The sequence below is a fragment of the Pollachius pollachius genome (assembly GCF_949987615.1).
Source record: "Pollachius pollachius genome assembly, chromosome: 8".
NCBI classification, from domain to species: Eukaryota; Metazoa; Chordata; class Actinopteri; order Gadiformes; family Gadidae; genus Pollachius; species Pollachius pollachius.
Genome location: NC_136941.1, coordinates 26,445,596 through 26,461,107, shown reverse-complemented (window position 1 = coordinate 26,461,107; position 15,512 = coordinate 26,445,596). Strand labels below are relative to the sequence as shown.

General features: G+C 53.2%; 1 protein-coding gene across 1 annotated transcript in view; it reads left to right on the top strand.

Annotated features, from left to right (window-relative positions):
* nfasca (neurofascin homolog (chicken) a) overlaps positions 1 to 15,512 on the top strand; it is a gene marked incomplete at its 5' end in the record, with an annotated part of 103,581 nt that overhangs the window by 396 nt on the left and 87,673 nt on the right. Inside the window, 5 exons of the mRNA XM_079741196.1 lie at positions 260 to 672; positions 1,047 to 1,203; positions 1,384 to 1,521; positions 1,594 to 2,526; positions 2,981 to 3,254. Coding sequence (XP_079597322.1) covers positions 260 to 672; positions 1,047 to 1,203; positions 1,384 to 1,521; positions 1,594 to 2,526; positions 2,981 to 3,254 — 1,915 coding nt within the window. The remainder of the gene's footprint in view (positions 1 to 259; positions 673 to 1,046; positions 1,204 to 1,383; positions 1,522 to 1,593; positions 2,527 to 2,980; positions 3,255 to 15,512) is intronic.

Sequence of the window (15,512 nt, the reverse complement as noted above, 5' to 3'; positions counted from 1 at the left end):
CGAGGAAGACGTTCACAGCGGCAGACATCACCGTCTCCTGTCAGGGCGACGCAGGGCGTGCGCACCCCCACTCTTAAGCTGCCAGAGTTCTGGGACGCATGGTTCGCTATAGTAGAGGCACATTTCAGCAAAAGCAACGTTACCGACGACGACGACCGGTACAACCATGCTGTGGCTATGTTGGGCAGCTCCACCGCAGCGCATGTGGTGGGGTTTCTGTCCGCCCCCCCCGACAACGAACAAATATGAGCGCCTCAAGGCCCTGCTCCTGGAGACATTTGAGCTGTCCACCGCGGACAGGGTGCGCCGCTTATTTGACGTGTCGGACTTGGGAGACGAGAGGTCCTCTGCACGTATGGAGAGGATGCTGAACCTGCTCGGTACAGAGGACCCCATGATCCTCGTCACGGAGCTGTTCATGCGCACACTGCCAGCTCAGGTCAGGATGGCGCTGGCTAACACCACCATCTTGGGTCCCCGCGCCCTGGCCAGGGAGGCAGACCGGTTCGTTTTGGCCATGCCTCAACGGTCCCCCGACCTGCTTGCTCCCGTGGCTGCCCCGCCACCGGACCGTCGCAAGAGAGCGAAGGACGACGCCAGACCCTCGGGCCAGCAGGGTAACGCTGCGGGCCATTGTTTCTACCACGCCACTTTTGGCGCCAAGGCCAAACGGTGCCGCTCGCCCTGCTCCTTTGGACCGGCGGGAAACGGTAGGGCTGGCGCTCAGTAGTAGCCCTGAGCGCTGGTGTCACCAACAGGCTGCTCTTCATAGAAGACACCGTCTCCGGTCGCAGATTCCTTTGTGACACAGGTGCCCAGTGGAGCATCATTCCGTCAGGGAGATCGGGGGTGGCGAAGAGAGAGCATGGTCCACAGTTGGTGGGTGCGGATGGCAAGCATATCTGTTCCTATGGCACTAGGGCGGTGGACGTGTGCTTCGGAGGACAACGCTTTACGTGGGATTTTGTCGTCGCAGCTACCACATTTCCCCTCCTTAGCGCAGATTTTCTGTGCGTCCATAACCTGTTGGTGGACGTGGGGAACAGGTGCCTGGTCAACTCACAGACTTTCGCTTTCTTCGCCTGCACGCAGGGGGAGGCGGTCTACAGAGGGTTGTCCAACACGCTTGCCGAAAGTGACCAGTACCTTCGGCTGCTTGCCGAATTCCCTGACCTTACTAAGCCCACCTTCTCCCTGCCCACGGTGAAGCACGGAGTGGAGCACCACATCGAGACCAATGGGCCTCCCCTCCACGCCAGGGCCAGGCACCTTAACCCAGAGAAGCTGTCCGTCGCCAGGGCGGAGTTCGCACACATGGAGCAGGTGGGCATCGTTCGACGCTCAAACAGCCCCTGGGCGTCTCCCCTGCACATCGTCCCTAAGCCAGACGGTGGGTGGCGCCCATGTGGGGACTACCGCCGCCACAACGACTCGTCCAAGCCTGACCGCCACCCAGTCCTGCATATCCAGGACTTTTCAGCGCACCTGGCGGGCAGACGCTTCTTCTCCAAGGCGGACCTGGTACGGGGGTCCCATCAGGTGCCCAGAGGACGTCCCTAAGACAGCCGTCATCACCCCTTCGGTCTCTTCGAGTTTCTGCGGATGCCCTTCGGCCTGAGGAACGCGGCGCAGACCTTCCAACGCCTCATGCACTCGGTGCTCCCGGACCTACCCTTCCTCTTCATCTACTTGGATGACATCCTCATCGCGAGCACCACGGAGGAGGAGCACCTGTCCCACCTCCGGACCCTCTTCACATGGCTCAGCCAACATGGACTGATTGTCAATCCGGCAAAGTGTGAGTTCGGACAGGGCACCCTTGACTTTCTCGGGCATCAGGTCTCCGCGGAGAGTGAGATCCCCCTCCCCTCGAAGGTGGAAGCTGTAGCAGCCTTCCCACGTCCCTGCACAGTCAGCGAGCTCAAGGGGCTCATCGGGATGGTGACTTTCTACTATCGCTTCCTCCACCACATAGCTCACATCTTGCAACCGCTGTACGAGGCCCAGAAGGACAAGGCTCTGAAGCAACCGATCAACTGGACGGCGGAACATGTCAGGGCCTTCCAGGACACCAAGGCGGCCCTGGCCCGCATGGCCATGTTGGCCCACCCCTCGCCCTCTGCGCCCACGGCTCTCACCACGGACGCATCAGACTTTGCCGTGCGGGCGGTGTACGAGCAGTGGGTTGGGGAGGCCTGGCAGCCACTCGCATTCTTCAGCTGCCAGCTGAAGACCGGGCTGCGCCTGGAGGAGGTGCTCTTCAGTGACACAGGGGCCAAGCTCCTGTGCGACGTTGCCACGGGTCGGCCAAGGCCGGTAGTCCCCGCTAACTGGAGACGCCCCGTCTTCGAGGCGGTACACGGCTTATCTCACCCAGGTAGGAATCCGTCCTCACGGCTGGTGTCAGAGAAGTTCGTCTGGCACGGGCTCAAGAGGGATGTGAGGGCCTGGGTCGGCACTGCCTGTCAACGCAACAAGGTGCATCGCCATGTCAAGGCCCCCCTGGAACAGTTCTCGGAGCCCGAGGTTCGACCATGTCAACGTGGGCCTGGTGGGACCCCTGCCCCCCTCGCACGGCTTCACCTACCTCTTTACCCTGGTGGACAGGATGACGCGCAGGCCGGAGGCAGTCCCGCTCTCCTCAACGACAGCCCCCGACCTGGCCCGGGCGTTCATCGCGGTGTGGGTCTCCCGCTACGGCCCTCCGGCTGACCTCTCCTCTGACCGTGGCCCGCAATTTACTTCAGAGCTGTGGGCGGCGGTGGTGGAGAATCTGGGGGTCAAGCTCCACCGCACTACCGCCTACCGCCCGCAGGCTAACGGACTTGTTGAGCACTTTCATCGCTCCATGAAGGCCGCCCTTTGAGCCAGCCTCACGGACAGCAACTGGCTCGACAAACTGCCGTGGGTCATGCTGGGCCTCAGGACGGAGCCCAAGGAGGACCTCCGGTCAACGTCGGCCGAGCTGGTGTTCTGACAGCCGCTGCGGGTCCCTGGGGACTTCATCCCCAAGTCGACGGACCCCTGGTCCGCCTCCGCTCAGCGCGCCTCCCTGCTGGACGGCGCAAGGGCCTTCGCCCCGGTCTCGACCACGCGGCACGGCGTCCCTGCTTCGCGGGTGCCCCCGGAGCTGCAGTCTGCGGGTTACGTTTTCATCCGCCATGACGGCCACAGGGCTCCGCTACGACCTCCCTATGACGGACCCTTCCGTGTCATCGAGGCAGGAGTCAAGAGCTTCATGGTTGACATGGGGGGTACGCCAGCGTGTGTGTCTGTTGATCGCCTCAAACCGGCTCACTTGGACCTTGAACTGCCCCCGGACTTGGCTCTGCCACCGCTCAGGGGCCGCCCCCCCGTCCTACCCCCCTGCCACGCCGTGGCCGTTCCCCCCTCCAACCCCTACAAGCCCCCAAAGCTTGCGGCCCTCGGGTCAACGCTGCCCCCCGCCCAGCCCAACAAGAGGACGTGATGGACGATGTCACGCCTCCTCCCGCACCTCCTGACTTTGCCTACAGTCGTAGGGGCCGGGCCATACGCCCTCCTCGCCGCGGGGGTTTAAAATATTGAGGTGAACACTGGGGGGGCTGGTGTAGTGACTACATCATGGGTTTGTGTTCCCCTCTTACTGTGAGTGATCGAGTGGGAGGGAACTGGCTATGAGTCACGGGGGTCTGGGGGGGTTGATGCTGTTGCACCTGTTGTTGTTCTAGCCATGCACTGCGAGTGATTGTTCTGTTGTCGTTTTGGATTAAACAGTTATTATTACGTTGCCTACGTCCTCCTTTTCCTCCGGCACTACAAAATTATATTATTTAGATATAGAGCTCCGGAAGTCCGCAAACGGCAACAATCACTTCTCCTCCATGCTGCAATTCACTCTGCACTGCAAGGAGTGAACGCTGATTGGCTGTTATGATACGTCCCTCAGGGAGTGAACGCTGATTCGCTATTATGCTACGTCCCTCAGGGAGTGAACGCTGATTGGCATTGTGGGAGTTGTCGTCTTCTGTATCCACAAGCGCCAAGAAGTCACTGTCAGCCTTTTCTCGGTCAAGAAGGCACCAAATTAGAAATCTATGTTATTTTCGACTACATATATGACCCGCTTTCAATACAGATTAATGGTTCCACCGGTGAAATTCTCCTTTAAAGGGGTAGTTCGGAATTTTGTACATAGGGCCTGATTCCCAAGTGAGCCTTGGTGTTCTTTATCAGTGGAGACAGTTTAACACATTTTCATTCAGTCCTTCTAGTAGCAGAGTTTGCTCGTGCTAGGCTAGCGCACGGCAAAGGGCAATACCAGCCTGCTAATAAAACAGTCTTACCCCCCCCACAGTACACCCGAGGCAAATCAATTATAACGCCAGACTATAGATGTAAATGTCTGTGTTGATAAAATAATGTAAGTAATGAAACTAACCTTGCATCGCTTGCAACTGCTTCTCCTGCTGACCTCTTGGGAACTGCCTTGCCAGGTTGTCTCCTATGTGCTCCGGTCCTGTCTTGTGCTCCTGTCTTGTGTTGTGCGTGCTAGTGCCTACATTAATGTGTTGGTGCTGCATGTTTGTGCTTTATGCTGCTGTATAGGAGCTTTTATTGTGTGTGCTCTGCTGTAATCTACTGCAGTTTGCACTTTCCTTTGATGTTTTATATACGCTGTATTTTATTGTCTGCATATTTTATTGTCTGTTTGCAATTGTCTGTCGATTTGTTCTTACTATGTGTTACTATATCTTCTGAGTCACCTATATTGTTTTTTTAATCTTTGTTTATACATGCATTTTATTTCTGTAATTTCAGGTTGCCTTTTGAATATCTGGCAGCGGATGTAAACTAGCCTCTTAGGCTAACTGGCTCACTTACAGATGACTGTTGATTAGTGTGCAATGTCCCTGAAATAAACCGATAAATAAAATAAATATAAGATTAAGAGAGAAAGAGACATTGAATGACCTATTTTTAAATATAATTGAATAATAATATAATATAAATATATTTTAGAACGCTGTGTAGGCCTCCTCCATGGGTAGGGTTATGGATAAAATGACCCCCTCCCTCGGGATCCATCACTCAACTCATCCATCACTCAACCCGTCCATCACTCAACCCGTCCATCACTCAACCCATCCATCACTCAACCCAACCCGTCCATCACTCAACCCATCCATCCCTCCATCCCTCCATCCATCCATCCATCCATCCGTCCATCCATCCATCCATCCATCCATCCATCCATCCATCCATCCATCCATTCAACCATCCATCCATCCATCCATCCATCCATCCATCCATCACTCAACCCTTAACTCAACTCATCCACCCGCTCCATCCATCATGTAAGGTCCAACACCCGTCCGGTCTCCAAGGGCGAGCCCTCCCCGCACAATCCAAGAGCGGATACACCGGATGCGTTCAGCGTTCATCAAAATACAGAAGAAGAGGTGGAACAGAACCGAGGGGGGGAGAGAGAGAGAGAGAGAGAGAGAGAGAGAGAGAGAGAGAGAGCGAGAGCGAGAGAGAGACAGGGCGAGACAGAGCGAGAGCGAGAGAGAGAGAGAGAGAGAGAGAGTACCGCATTACACGGAAGCGAGCCGTCTTGACAAACAAACATACAGCCCTCACATGTTACCGCTGCAGAGGTGAGGGCGCCTAGCGGAGCCGGAGAGCCACATCAGAGTCCCGTAGACGCGCTGCGGAGCAGAGCTGCAGAGCGGAGGCGATCACAGGTAAGTCAAACATTACGCGACTCCTGCAAAGCTGTCCTTATTCCCCTCTCTCGCATGCACACACACCGGCATTTGGGTGGGTTCTGCGGAGTGTGAAGTAGTATCTTTAGGGGGGCATTGCATTGCTTTGTGTGTTCACCGGAGAACGTGGCCGTCCTAAACGTGCTGCCAGTGGCCGGTAATCCGCAGTGCCGCCGGGCCGGCGCAGCGTCCAGCCCTGCGCATCCCGGGGATGATTCTGCGGTCTCGGGCGTTTTGCTGCTCTGCGCATATTACAAAATGAGATCAAAATATCACGGAGTAAAACAACAGCATCATCAACATTTGGCAAATCGACGTCGTCAAAGGTCGTTCGATGTTCGAAAAGGGAATGTCATTGCGGTTTTCGTGAAGAAACAAGACGTTCAACTTCTGCATGCCTCTGATCCGGGAGGCCCTGGGCGCGTCTGGTTCTGGGATCAGGGAAGTCCTGGCGAGGGGGACATCGAATCAAAGCCAGCATTTCGCTAGTTCATGGCTGCAAAGTATTGTATTTGTCTGCAAAGTAATATACCTGACTCCCTGTGAGATTAATCTATTGTAGGCCTGAAACCGTTATTTTTCCATTGGTGGGCGGCTTCTTCTGCTTTATTTATGAGGGAAGGACAAGACAGGCTATGTAGTCATGAATACATGTTGTTTTTTGCATTTTGCTCCAGTCCTCGGCCGGTCATATATCGTGTGTCGAGTCACCTGTTCTTGCAGCGCTAGCAGCAGCGGGACAGACTGCTGATATTATTGACCGTAGCTCAGGTAGCTGGGCTGATCTCTGATCAGCCTTAGAGACCACAACGAAGCCAAAACGAGTGTACCTAGCCAGGTGTGTTTCCTGATGTGTGCACGGCCTGCTTAAAATGATTTCCTTCTCGTTCCTTCTCTTCCTCTCTCACACACACACACACACACACACACTCACTCACTCACTCACTCACTCACTCACTCACTCACTCACTCACTCACTCACTCACTCACTCACTCACTCACTCACTCACTCACTCACTCACTCACTCACTCACTCACTCACTCACTCACTCACTCTCTCTCTCTTTGCCATGTATGTGTGGTCGATTAATGCAGCTATGACAGAGCAAGCCTTTCGTGACGTATTTGGCAGTCAATGGTCTTACATAACGAGCTAGCGAGGGTAACATCTGGTGTTCCTCTCTCAGGAGGGAGTCGCCTTCACGCACACACACATCCACACATGCACTAGGACACACACACACACACACACACACACACACACACACACACACAACAGCACACCTGTACAACCGTGCACACACAGAGATGTGTGTGTGTGTGCTCTTGTTGGTGTGTGTGTGTGTGCGTGTCTTTGTTGTGGTTGAAGTTGTGGTAAAGTCGTTTTTCGTGTTTTTAGTTTGTTTTACCTTGGTTCCAGATCTTAAAGTGGTTAAAGTGTTAAAGTGGTCATTTCTCCCCTACTGAAGGCCCACTGCCTTGACATCCCTAAAGTCAGCAGCTCATGAGGGGACCACGGCCAGAGCAGGCCAGCGGTTCATTTGTTGATGGGACACATGTTCAACAGTGGTACGGCCTCCACTGATGAACAGACCAGTAGAGTGCTCCCCCTCCACATGGTACTGACCTCCGTACCACTGTTGGCCCAACAAAGATGTGTTTGTGGAACCGTGATGGGGGAACCATGATGGGGGAACCGTGATGGGGGAACCATGATGGAGGAACCGTGATGGAGGAACCATGATGGAGGAACCATGATGGGGAACCGTGATGGGGAACCGTGATGGGGAACCATGATGGGGGAATCGTGATGGAGGAACCATGATGGAGGAACCATGATGGGGAACCGTGATGGGGAACCATGATGGGGAACCATGATGGGGGAACCGTGATGGGGAACCGTAATGGGGGAACCGTAATGGGGAACCGTGATGGGGGAACCGTGATGGGGGAACCATGATGGGGAACCGTGATGGAGGAACCATGATGGAGGAACCATGATGGAGGAACCATGATGGGGAACCGTGATGGGGAACCGTGATGGGGAACCGTGATGGGGAACCATGATGGGGGAATCGTGATGGAGGAACCATGATGGAGGAACCATGATGGGGAACCGTGATGGGGAACCGTGATGGGGGAACCGTGATGGGGAACCGTGATGGGGAACCGTGATGGGGAACCGTGATGGGGAACCATGATGGAGGAACCATGGTTTTTCATTAGTTTCTCCACTAAAGACTGGTCAGCACATTTTCTGGCTGTGAGTTGAGAGTATTGTTTATTGATTATTATTGAGTATTGTTTATTGATTATTATTGAGTATTGATTATGGTAGATCAAAGTGCTTTGATCCACCTCGGCCTTGTGATTGGCTCAGCATCTTTTCATATGACGGTACCGTTTGGGAGGAAGTTGAGGATGCTGATAATTGTGACGAGGCGAAACATAGAATGAATCCGTGAGACAATGAATCATAGCAGCCTTTAAGAAGACAGCAGTGATGTATTTGAGATGACGACACTTATTTAAATACCTTGTAGTCAAATATGAGGGATTAGATATTAATATCATAAAAACTGATTTCTTCTTTACAATGTTACCTCGTAGCCTAAAAGCCTCTTCAACAGCAATGCTTGATCAAGCTGTTCCGTGAAATGCTGCCTGTCAGATATTTTTTTCCTTTGTTTCACAACTAGAGACTGGTCAGAACACTTTTTCGCTGTGAGTTGAGAGTATTGACTATTGAGTATTGAGTATTATTGTACATCATAAAGCAGATCTGAGCAATGGCTCAAAGCGAGCAGTTACAGAGCTAGCGCTAAGCTCAAGCCTGTATGGATCACAGTGTAGAGGTCATGTATAAAAGCTGATGTTGCAGCATTGAAATACATGTTTTAAACAGGACCTGACACACACACACACACACACACACAGAATCCCTATTTGTCTTCTGTTCGTCATTGTCAGGGAGGGAATGGAATAAAGATGCCTTTGGGCTCTTGAGCTGGCTGCCTAATAGCTGCACATCTGAAACACAATTTGGTAACCCATCGTGAACAACCTGGACTGTTATCAAGACCGTCACCCACTAGCATAGAGACAGTCTACATACAAAATCAAATTTTGCCTAAGGATGCCTTCCAATACAGTTCAGTTCTATCCTCACAGCTGGCGCCCAGCTGTTTGAGTTGCCCGCCTGGTCTGATGTCGCGCGCCCTGCCCCAGTTGGCCTGCTTCCATTAATGATCTGGGGCACAACACGTCCCGGGACATGTCCCGGGACACAGCACCAGCTCAAGACAGCGGGAACACAAGACCGCGGGCTTAGCTTCTGATTGGTTCCATCGTGTTGGTTCAATCATGTGATCTGAAGTTGCATAATGGTAGCTCACATCTTTTTAGATCTTTTTAGATTAGCGAGCAAGCAGTTGTTATTCATCTGACTTTAATGGCGGAAAACCAAAAGCGGCTTGGAATCATGTGATGAGTCATGATCCCTGATGCTTTTCTCCCCCACTTTGAATTTGATCTGTCCAAAAGGAAATGAATGCTGGAACATGGAGCTGTTCTGTGTGTGTGTGTGTGTGTGTCTGTGTGCGTGTGTGTGTGTGTGTGTCTGTGTGTGTGTGTGTGTGTGTGTGATAGACATGCACACCGACACCATTTAAAGTTTGGGTTTGACGTGGTCTCCGTCTCTATGTAAACGCACATAGCAGATAAGCTATGTGACAATAGCATGTGGGGCGACAATAGCATGTGGGGTGACAATAGCATGTGGGGCGACAATAGCATGAGGGGCCACTCAGCCGCTAACACCTGCGGCCCCCTGGGAGGAAGGCGCTGCTGAGTCAGGTGTCAGCGGCGACCGGCAGGGAGGCCTGTCGCTGGAGAGCGGCGAGGCGGAGCCGCAACCTGAGAGGTGTGTGAAGCCCCACACGCTGCCGCAGGCCAGGCTGCAGGCCATCCCGCCAACACAGGGGGCTGTCTCCCCCTCTGACCTCACCCCTCTGACCCGTCTCACCCCTCTGACCCTGATCCAGGGCTCACAGGGGGCTGTCTCCCCCCTCTGACCTCACCCCTCTGACCCGTCTCACCCCTCTGACCCGTCTCACCCCTCTGACCCGCCTCCCCCCTCTGACCTCACCCCTCTGACCCGTCTCACCCCTCTGACCCGCCTCCCCCCTCTGACCTCACCCCTCTGACCCGTCTCACCCCTCTGACCCGTCTCCCCCCTCTGACCCCGATCCAGGACTCCCAGGGTGCTGTCTCACCCCCTCCCCCTGGCCTCCCAGTGTGCTGTCTCACCCCTCTAACCCTGGCCTCCCAGGGTGCTGTCTCACCCCTCTAACCCTGGCCTCCCAGGGTGCTGTCTCACCCCCTCCCCCTGGCCTCCCAGTGTGCTGTCTCACCCCTCTAACCCTGGCCTCCCAGTGTGCTGTCTCACCCCCTCCCCCTGGCCTCCCAGTGTGCTGTCTCACCCCTCTAACCCTGGCCTCCCAGGGTGCTGTCTCACCCCTCTAACCCTGGCCTCCCAGGGTGCTGTCTCACCTCTCTAACCCTGGCCTCCCAGGGTGCTGTCTCACCCCTCTAAGCCTGACCTCCCAGTGTGCTGTCTCACCCCTCTAACCCTGACCTCCCAGTGTGCTGTCTCACCCCTCTAACCCTGGCCTCACAGTGTGCTGTCTCACCCCTCTAACCCTGACCTCCCAGTGTGCTGTCTCACCCCTCTAACCCTGACCTCCCAGTGTGCTGTCTCACCCCTCTAACCCTGGCCTCACAGTGTGCTGTCTCACCCCTCTAACCCTGGCCACCCAGGGTGCTGTCTCACCCCTCTAACCCTGGCCTCCCAGGGTGCTGTCTCACCCCCTCCCCCTGGCCTCCCAGGGTGCTGTCTCACCCCTCTAACCCTGGCCTCCTGGTGTCTCACCCCCTCCCCCTGGGCTGATCCAGGTCTCACCCCCTCCCACCGAGCCGCAGGTCAGAGGTCAGTGTTGCCGCAGTGCAGGAGGTGGACCACAATGCAAAGCACATTGTTGGGTTAGACAGGTTGCTGAGGAGGACAGGCGACGTGTAGACGAGTGTCAGCCGGTTTCCTGTCGTGGATTAATGGGATTCATTTATGTCTAGGTCAGGTGAAAAAACACATGAGACATTGAATGAAAATCCGAAAGGAAACTCAGCACACGCGTCAACGTGTGAACCCCAACCTGCAGTTCCTCCACTGGGCCAGCAGGGGACACCATAACAATGCACGATGCGCTGCGGCTGAAACCCAATCCTTTGTAGGTTAGCACACACTGATGCAAGTAGCCGATCAGAGCTTTGGGAATGACATACATTATATGACTCACCTACTGTGGCTAGTTCTCTTTATTAATAAAGTAAAATAGGAGTCTGTCGTTCACACACATTGTGCTACGCCCATCTGGTTATTTAGAGGTCACTATTTGCGTGAGGGAAGGTGGGAGCTATAATGGTACAACCAGATGTAAGGTAGTGACAGGGGAGGGGTGAGGAGGGGAAGGAGAGACTCTGATGGAGGGAGGATGGACCAGGAGCTGGCGATGGCCAAGCCCAGGGTCCAGCTAGAGGGAGGGGGATCGCTGGCCCCCAAGTATGAAACCTTTGGACAGATGTCATATATAACTCCAGGTCTAAATCTCTGCCTCTGTCTCCCTCTCTCTCCTTCCTGTTCTCCTTCTCCTTCTCTGTCTCTGTATCTCTCTCTTCGTGTCCCTGTCCCTTTTCCCTCTGTCTCTCTCTCTCGCTCTCCCTCCCCCTCTCCCTCTCTCTCCCCATCTCTCTCACCCCCTCTCTCTCTCCCCCTCTCCCTCCCCCCCTCTCTCTCTCCCCCTCTCTCCCCCTCTCTCTCCCTCCCCCCTCTCTCTCTCCCTCTCTCTCCCCCTCTCTCTCCCTCCCTTCCTCTCTCTCTCCCCCTCTCTCCCCCCCTCTCTCTCTCCCCCTCTCTCCCCCTCTCTCTCCGTCTCTCTCCCTCCCCCCCTCTCTCTCTCCCTCTCTCCCCCTCTCTCTCCCTCCCTTCCTCTCTCTCCCCCTCTCTCTCCCTCTCTCTCTCCCCCTCTCTCCCCCTCTCTCCCCCTCTCTCTCCCTCTCTCTCCCTCCCTTCCTCTCTCTCTCCCTCTCTCTCCCCCTCTCTCCCCCTCTCTCTCCCTCCCTTCCTCTCTCTCCCCCTCTCTCTCCCCCTCTCTCCCTCTCTCTCTCCCCCTCTCTCCCCCTCTCTCTCTCTCTCTCCCTCCCCCCTCTCTCTCTCCCCCTCTCTCCCCCTCTCTCTCCCTCTCTCTCCCCCTCTCTCTCCCTCTCCCTCCCCCCCTCTCTCCCTCTCCCTCCCCCCCTCTCTCTCTCCCCCTCTCTCTCTCTCTCTCTCCCTCCCCCCCTCTCCCTCTCTCTCTCTCCCCCTCTCTCCCCCTCTCTCTCCCCCTCTCTCCCTCCCTTCCTCTCTCTCCTCTAGGGAGGGCTAGTGATAGGTAGATAGTGCGGATGGGAACAGGAGGAGCAGGCTAGCCCAAGGTCGAAGCGTGAACGCTGACTGAGTTTTCTAGCGGCAGACTCGTGTGGGCCACAGGAGGCTCTTCCCCGGCCGCTCGTATCGGCCATGACACTGATGTGCTGATCACAAGATCACATGATGAAGGCTTTGCTTGGTCTTGATATGCTGCGGTGATAATAATAGCTGTTTTTGGTTCAACGTTGTTCAGCTTCCAAATCCATGAAGAATTCTTATGTTTCTTCAAAGAAACGTGTAGAATTGTGTTTGTAAAAGCATATCTGCATTATAAATACAGGGATATTATATTCAATGTGTGTTTAAGTCATAATAACGTGTCTTCATAGCTCTCTCTCTCTCTCTCTCTCTCTCTCTCTCTCTCTCTCCTCACACACCTCTCTGACCTTTGACCCACAACATGCCCATGTGTGTGTTTCATGTGCAGACAGGAACATAATGTGTCCATTGATGTCTTTGTCTGGATGTTGTTCCATCAAATGCAGGAGGGAGCCTGACTGACGCTGTTATTCTACATGTTTCACAATCACCACCACATTACATGATCCTACCATTCTCCTCCTCCTGCTGCGGGGAACATCTGATGGCCAAGAGCTCATCCATAGCTTCAGCACAGTGTGAGTGGAAACATCCCTAACCTAACCCTAAATTCAAAATTTCAAAGTCTAGATTCTAAATTCAAAATTCTACTTCTTTAAATAATTTAACTAAACAATATAAGCATAAACTGATTCCACTTAAGTAGCAATGGAAGCACAAAAAGCATAACCAATCCCAGAATTTAGAAAACACCTTCTGCATTCATTTTACTTACCACTATTTGCCAGGATTCATTGTGGCGCATGACGGAACCTGAACCCATTCTCTCAACCTCTGTATATGTGTGCGCTTCTGTGAGTAAGTCAGTGAGTCAGCACGTGTGTGTGTGTGTGTGTGTGTGTTTGTGTGTGTGCGTGCGTACACGTGCGTGTGTGTATGTGTCTGTGTGTGTATGCATGCATGTGTGTGCGTGTTTATGTTTGTGTGTGTATGTGCAGGTGTGTTTGTGTGCGTGTGTTTGTGTGTGTGTGTGTGTGTGTATTTATGTTTGAGTGTGTGTGTGTGTCCACCTATGAGTCCATCTCTCTGCACCTGCGGCCGTCACCCAGGCAACACAAGATCATGAATATTCATGAGGAAAAAAAAGGAAAACTTTAATTCATTTTTGGACACATCCTCGATTTCGTTTCACAAGCTCTGCTCTCAGGGTGAAGGTCATTTCCACTATCACCGTTTGTTATGAACATCATTATATGCATATTCTATCTTCAAAACCATCGCCAATAGGTTATGCTCCAGCAGAACAGTTTCAGCTCTGACCACATGCCATGTTAATGTTATGATTTCTTGCTAGTCATTTAATCATTTTCTAATATTTGCGTGGGCAATATTGCAATATGCATGTGTGAGGTACTATTTTTCCAGGATAAATATCTAAACCATCCTTATGTTTTCAACAGTATAACAGTTCTATTGATCAAGCAATTGACAATGACTGTAATCCACTTTGAATGGCCTCTAACACAGGAAGTAATATTCAGGAAGTAGAGGATGTATAGAAGGATCTATGATGAAACAGAAGCTTTTACCATATGTTCTGTCATTGTTTTTGTCTCCTCAAGTACACACAATGTCAATGAGACCTTGTTGTCTTATGGAGACAACATGTTGTTCGTCCTGGCACCTAAAAATAGTACCTAGTTGTTCAGCATCTTATCCTAGCTGTCTTTGTCGTATACAGGGAATGGGTTAACCTAGTGATGGTTAGTGCTTGGCACTTGGTTCTATGAACATCCTCACTGTTCCGGCAGTGATGTGTTGTTCTCCTTCTTCTGACAAATGTACTGATTGTAAGTCGCTTTGGATAAAAGCGTCTGCTAGATGCCCTGAATGGAAATGTTATGCTGTGAAGCTCACGGTAAACCCCAGAATCCCCTGGTGTGTTGGTCACATGAACCTGCCCAGGGTTTTTACTGCGATCCTTCGCTGTAAGGCCAGATGCAGCGGGCCCTATGCTGGCCCTCTCTCAGCGTCTCACCTCTCCGTTCCTGCAGCAGCTCCGTTACAGCGCTCCCCGTAGCCCTGAGGCCATTCCCAGCCATCCATTCCCCACCTGTCGGCCACCGCCCCACCCCTGGTGCTGCGTGACGGTTTGAGTGACCTGGGTGTGGTCGCAGGTGAAGAGCGAGCGGAGCAAAAGTCACTTTTGTTGTTGTTGTCTACTGGGCAGAACAGTGTTACCCTGGTAACAAAGGGTGCCATGTTCAGCTCGTGGCTCCTGGGGGCCGCTTCCTCTGCTGGAGCTCTGTGAGTGTACTAGGACAACTGCTGTAGGACCGACATACCACCACCAGTACCTTGTGGGTCGTGTGTGTGTGTGTGTGTGTGTGTGTGTGTCAGAGTTGGTTTCAAATGGATTGTGTGTGTTTCCTGTTAGTGGGACTGCTTGGCTTTCAGCAGCCTATTGATTCGGTTAACCAATGGGAGGATGGAACGTTAACTAGTTCCCAGATGTCAACTGATTGTCACCATAACGCTGCAGGAATGAAAGGCTGGGATTGACCTACCCACCCCCCACACACACACACACACACACACACACACACACACACACACACACACACACACACACACACACACACACACACACACACACACACACACACACACACACACACACACAGGGGCAGAAGGCGGCAGGGTAATGGTTTAGCGTCAGAGGTCATCCGTCTCTCTGCTAGTGGACCTCCCGTTAAGAGGGAGGCGCTGAGAGGAAGTTTGTGTGGGGGGGGCATCAATGGACAACCTCTAATGAAGTAATGTGTCCTGCTGGTGATCTGGTTAATGTTCATTCACTGTCATTCACTCAGGGCAGCCATGAAGCCTAATTTGATCTTCCTGGCCTCCAACAACTGACAAAGATTAGGTTATGAAACCAAATAAAAATAAATAAAACAGATGTATTCTATAATTGTACGTGTGGCGTCACAGCCAGGGCCTCTACAGACCTGTCCTCTTGTGTCAGCGTGGAGTGATTCGCTGCATCGCAGGCCGACCACGCAGGCCCTTATTCACAACACACGGCTCGCTCCGTCAGTACCACACAGCCGCCTGGGAGAAGATGCAATGTACACATAAAATGAGCTGCAACCGCTGACAGCGTGTGTGTGTGTGTGTGAGTGTGTGTGTGTGTGTGTGTGTGT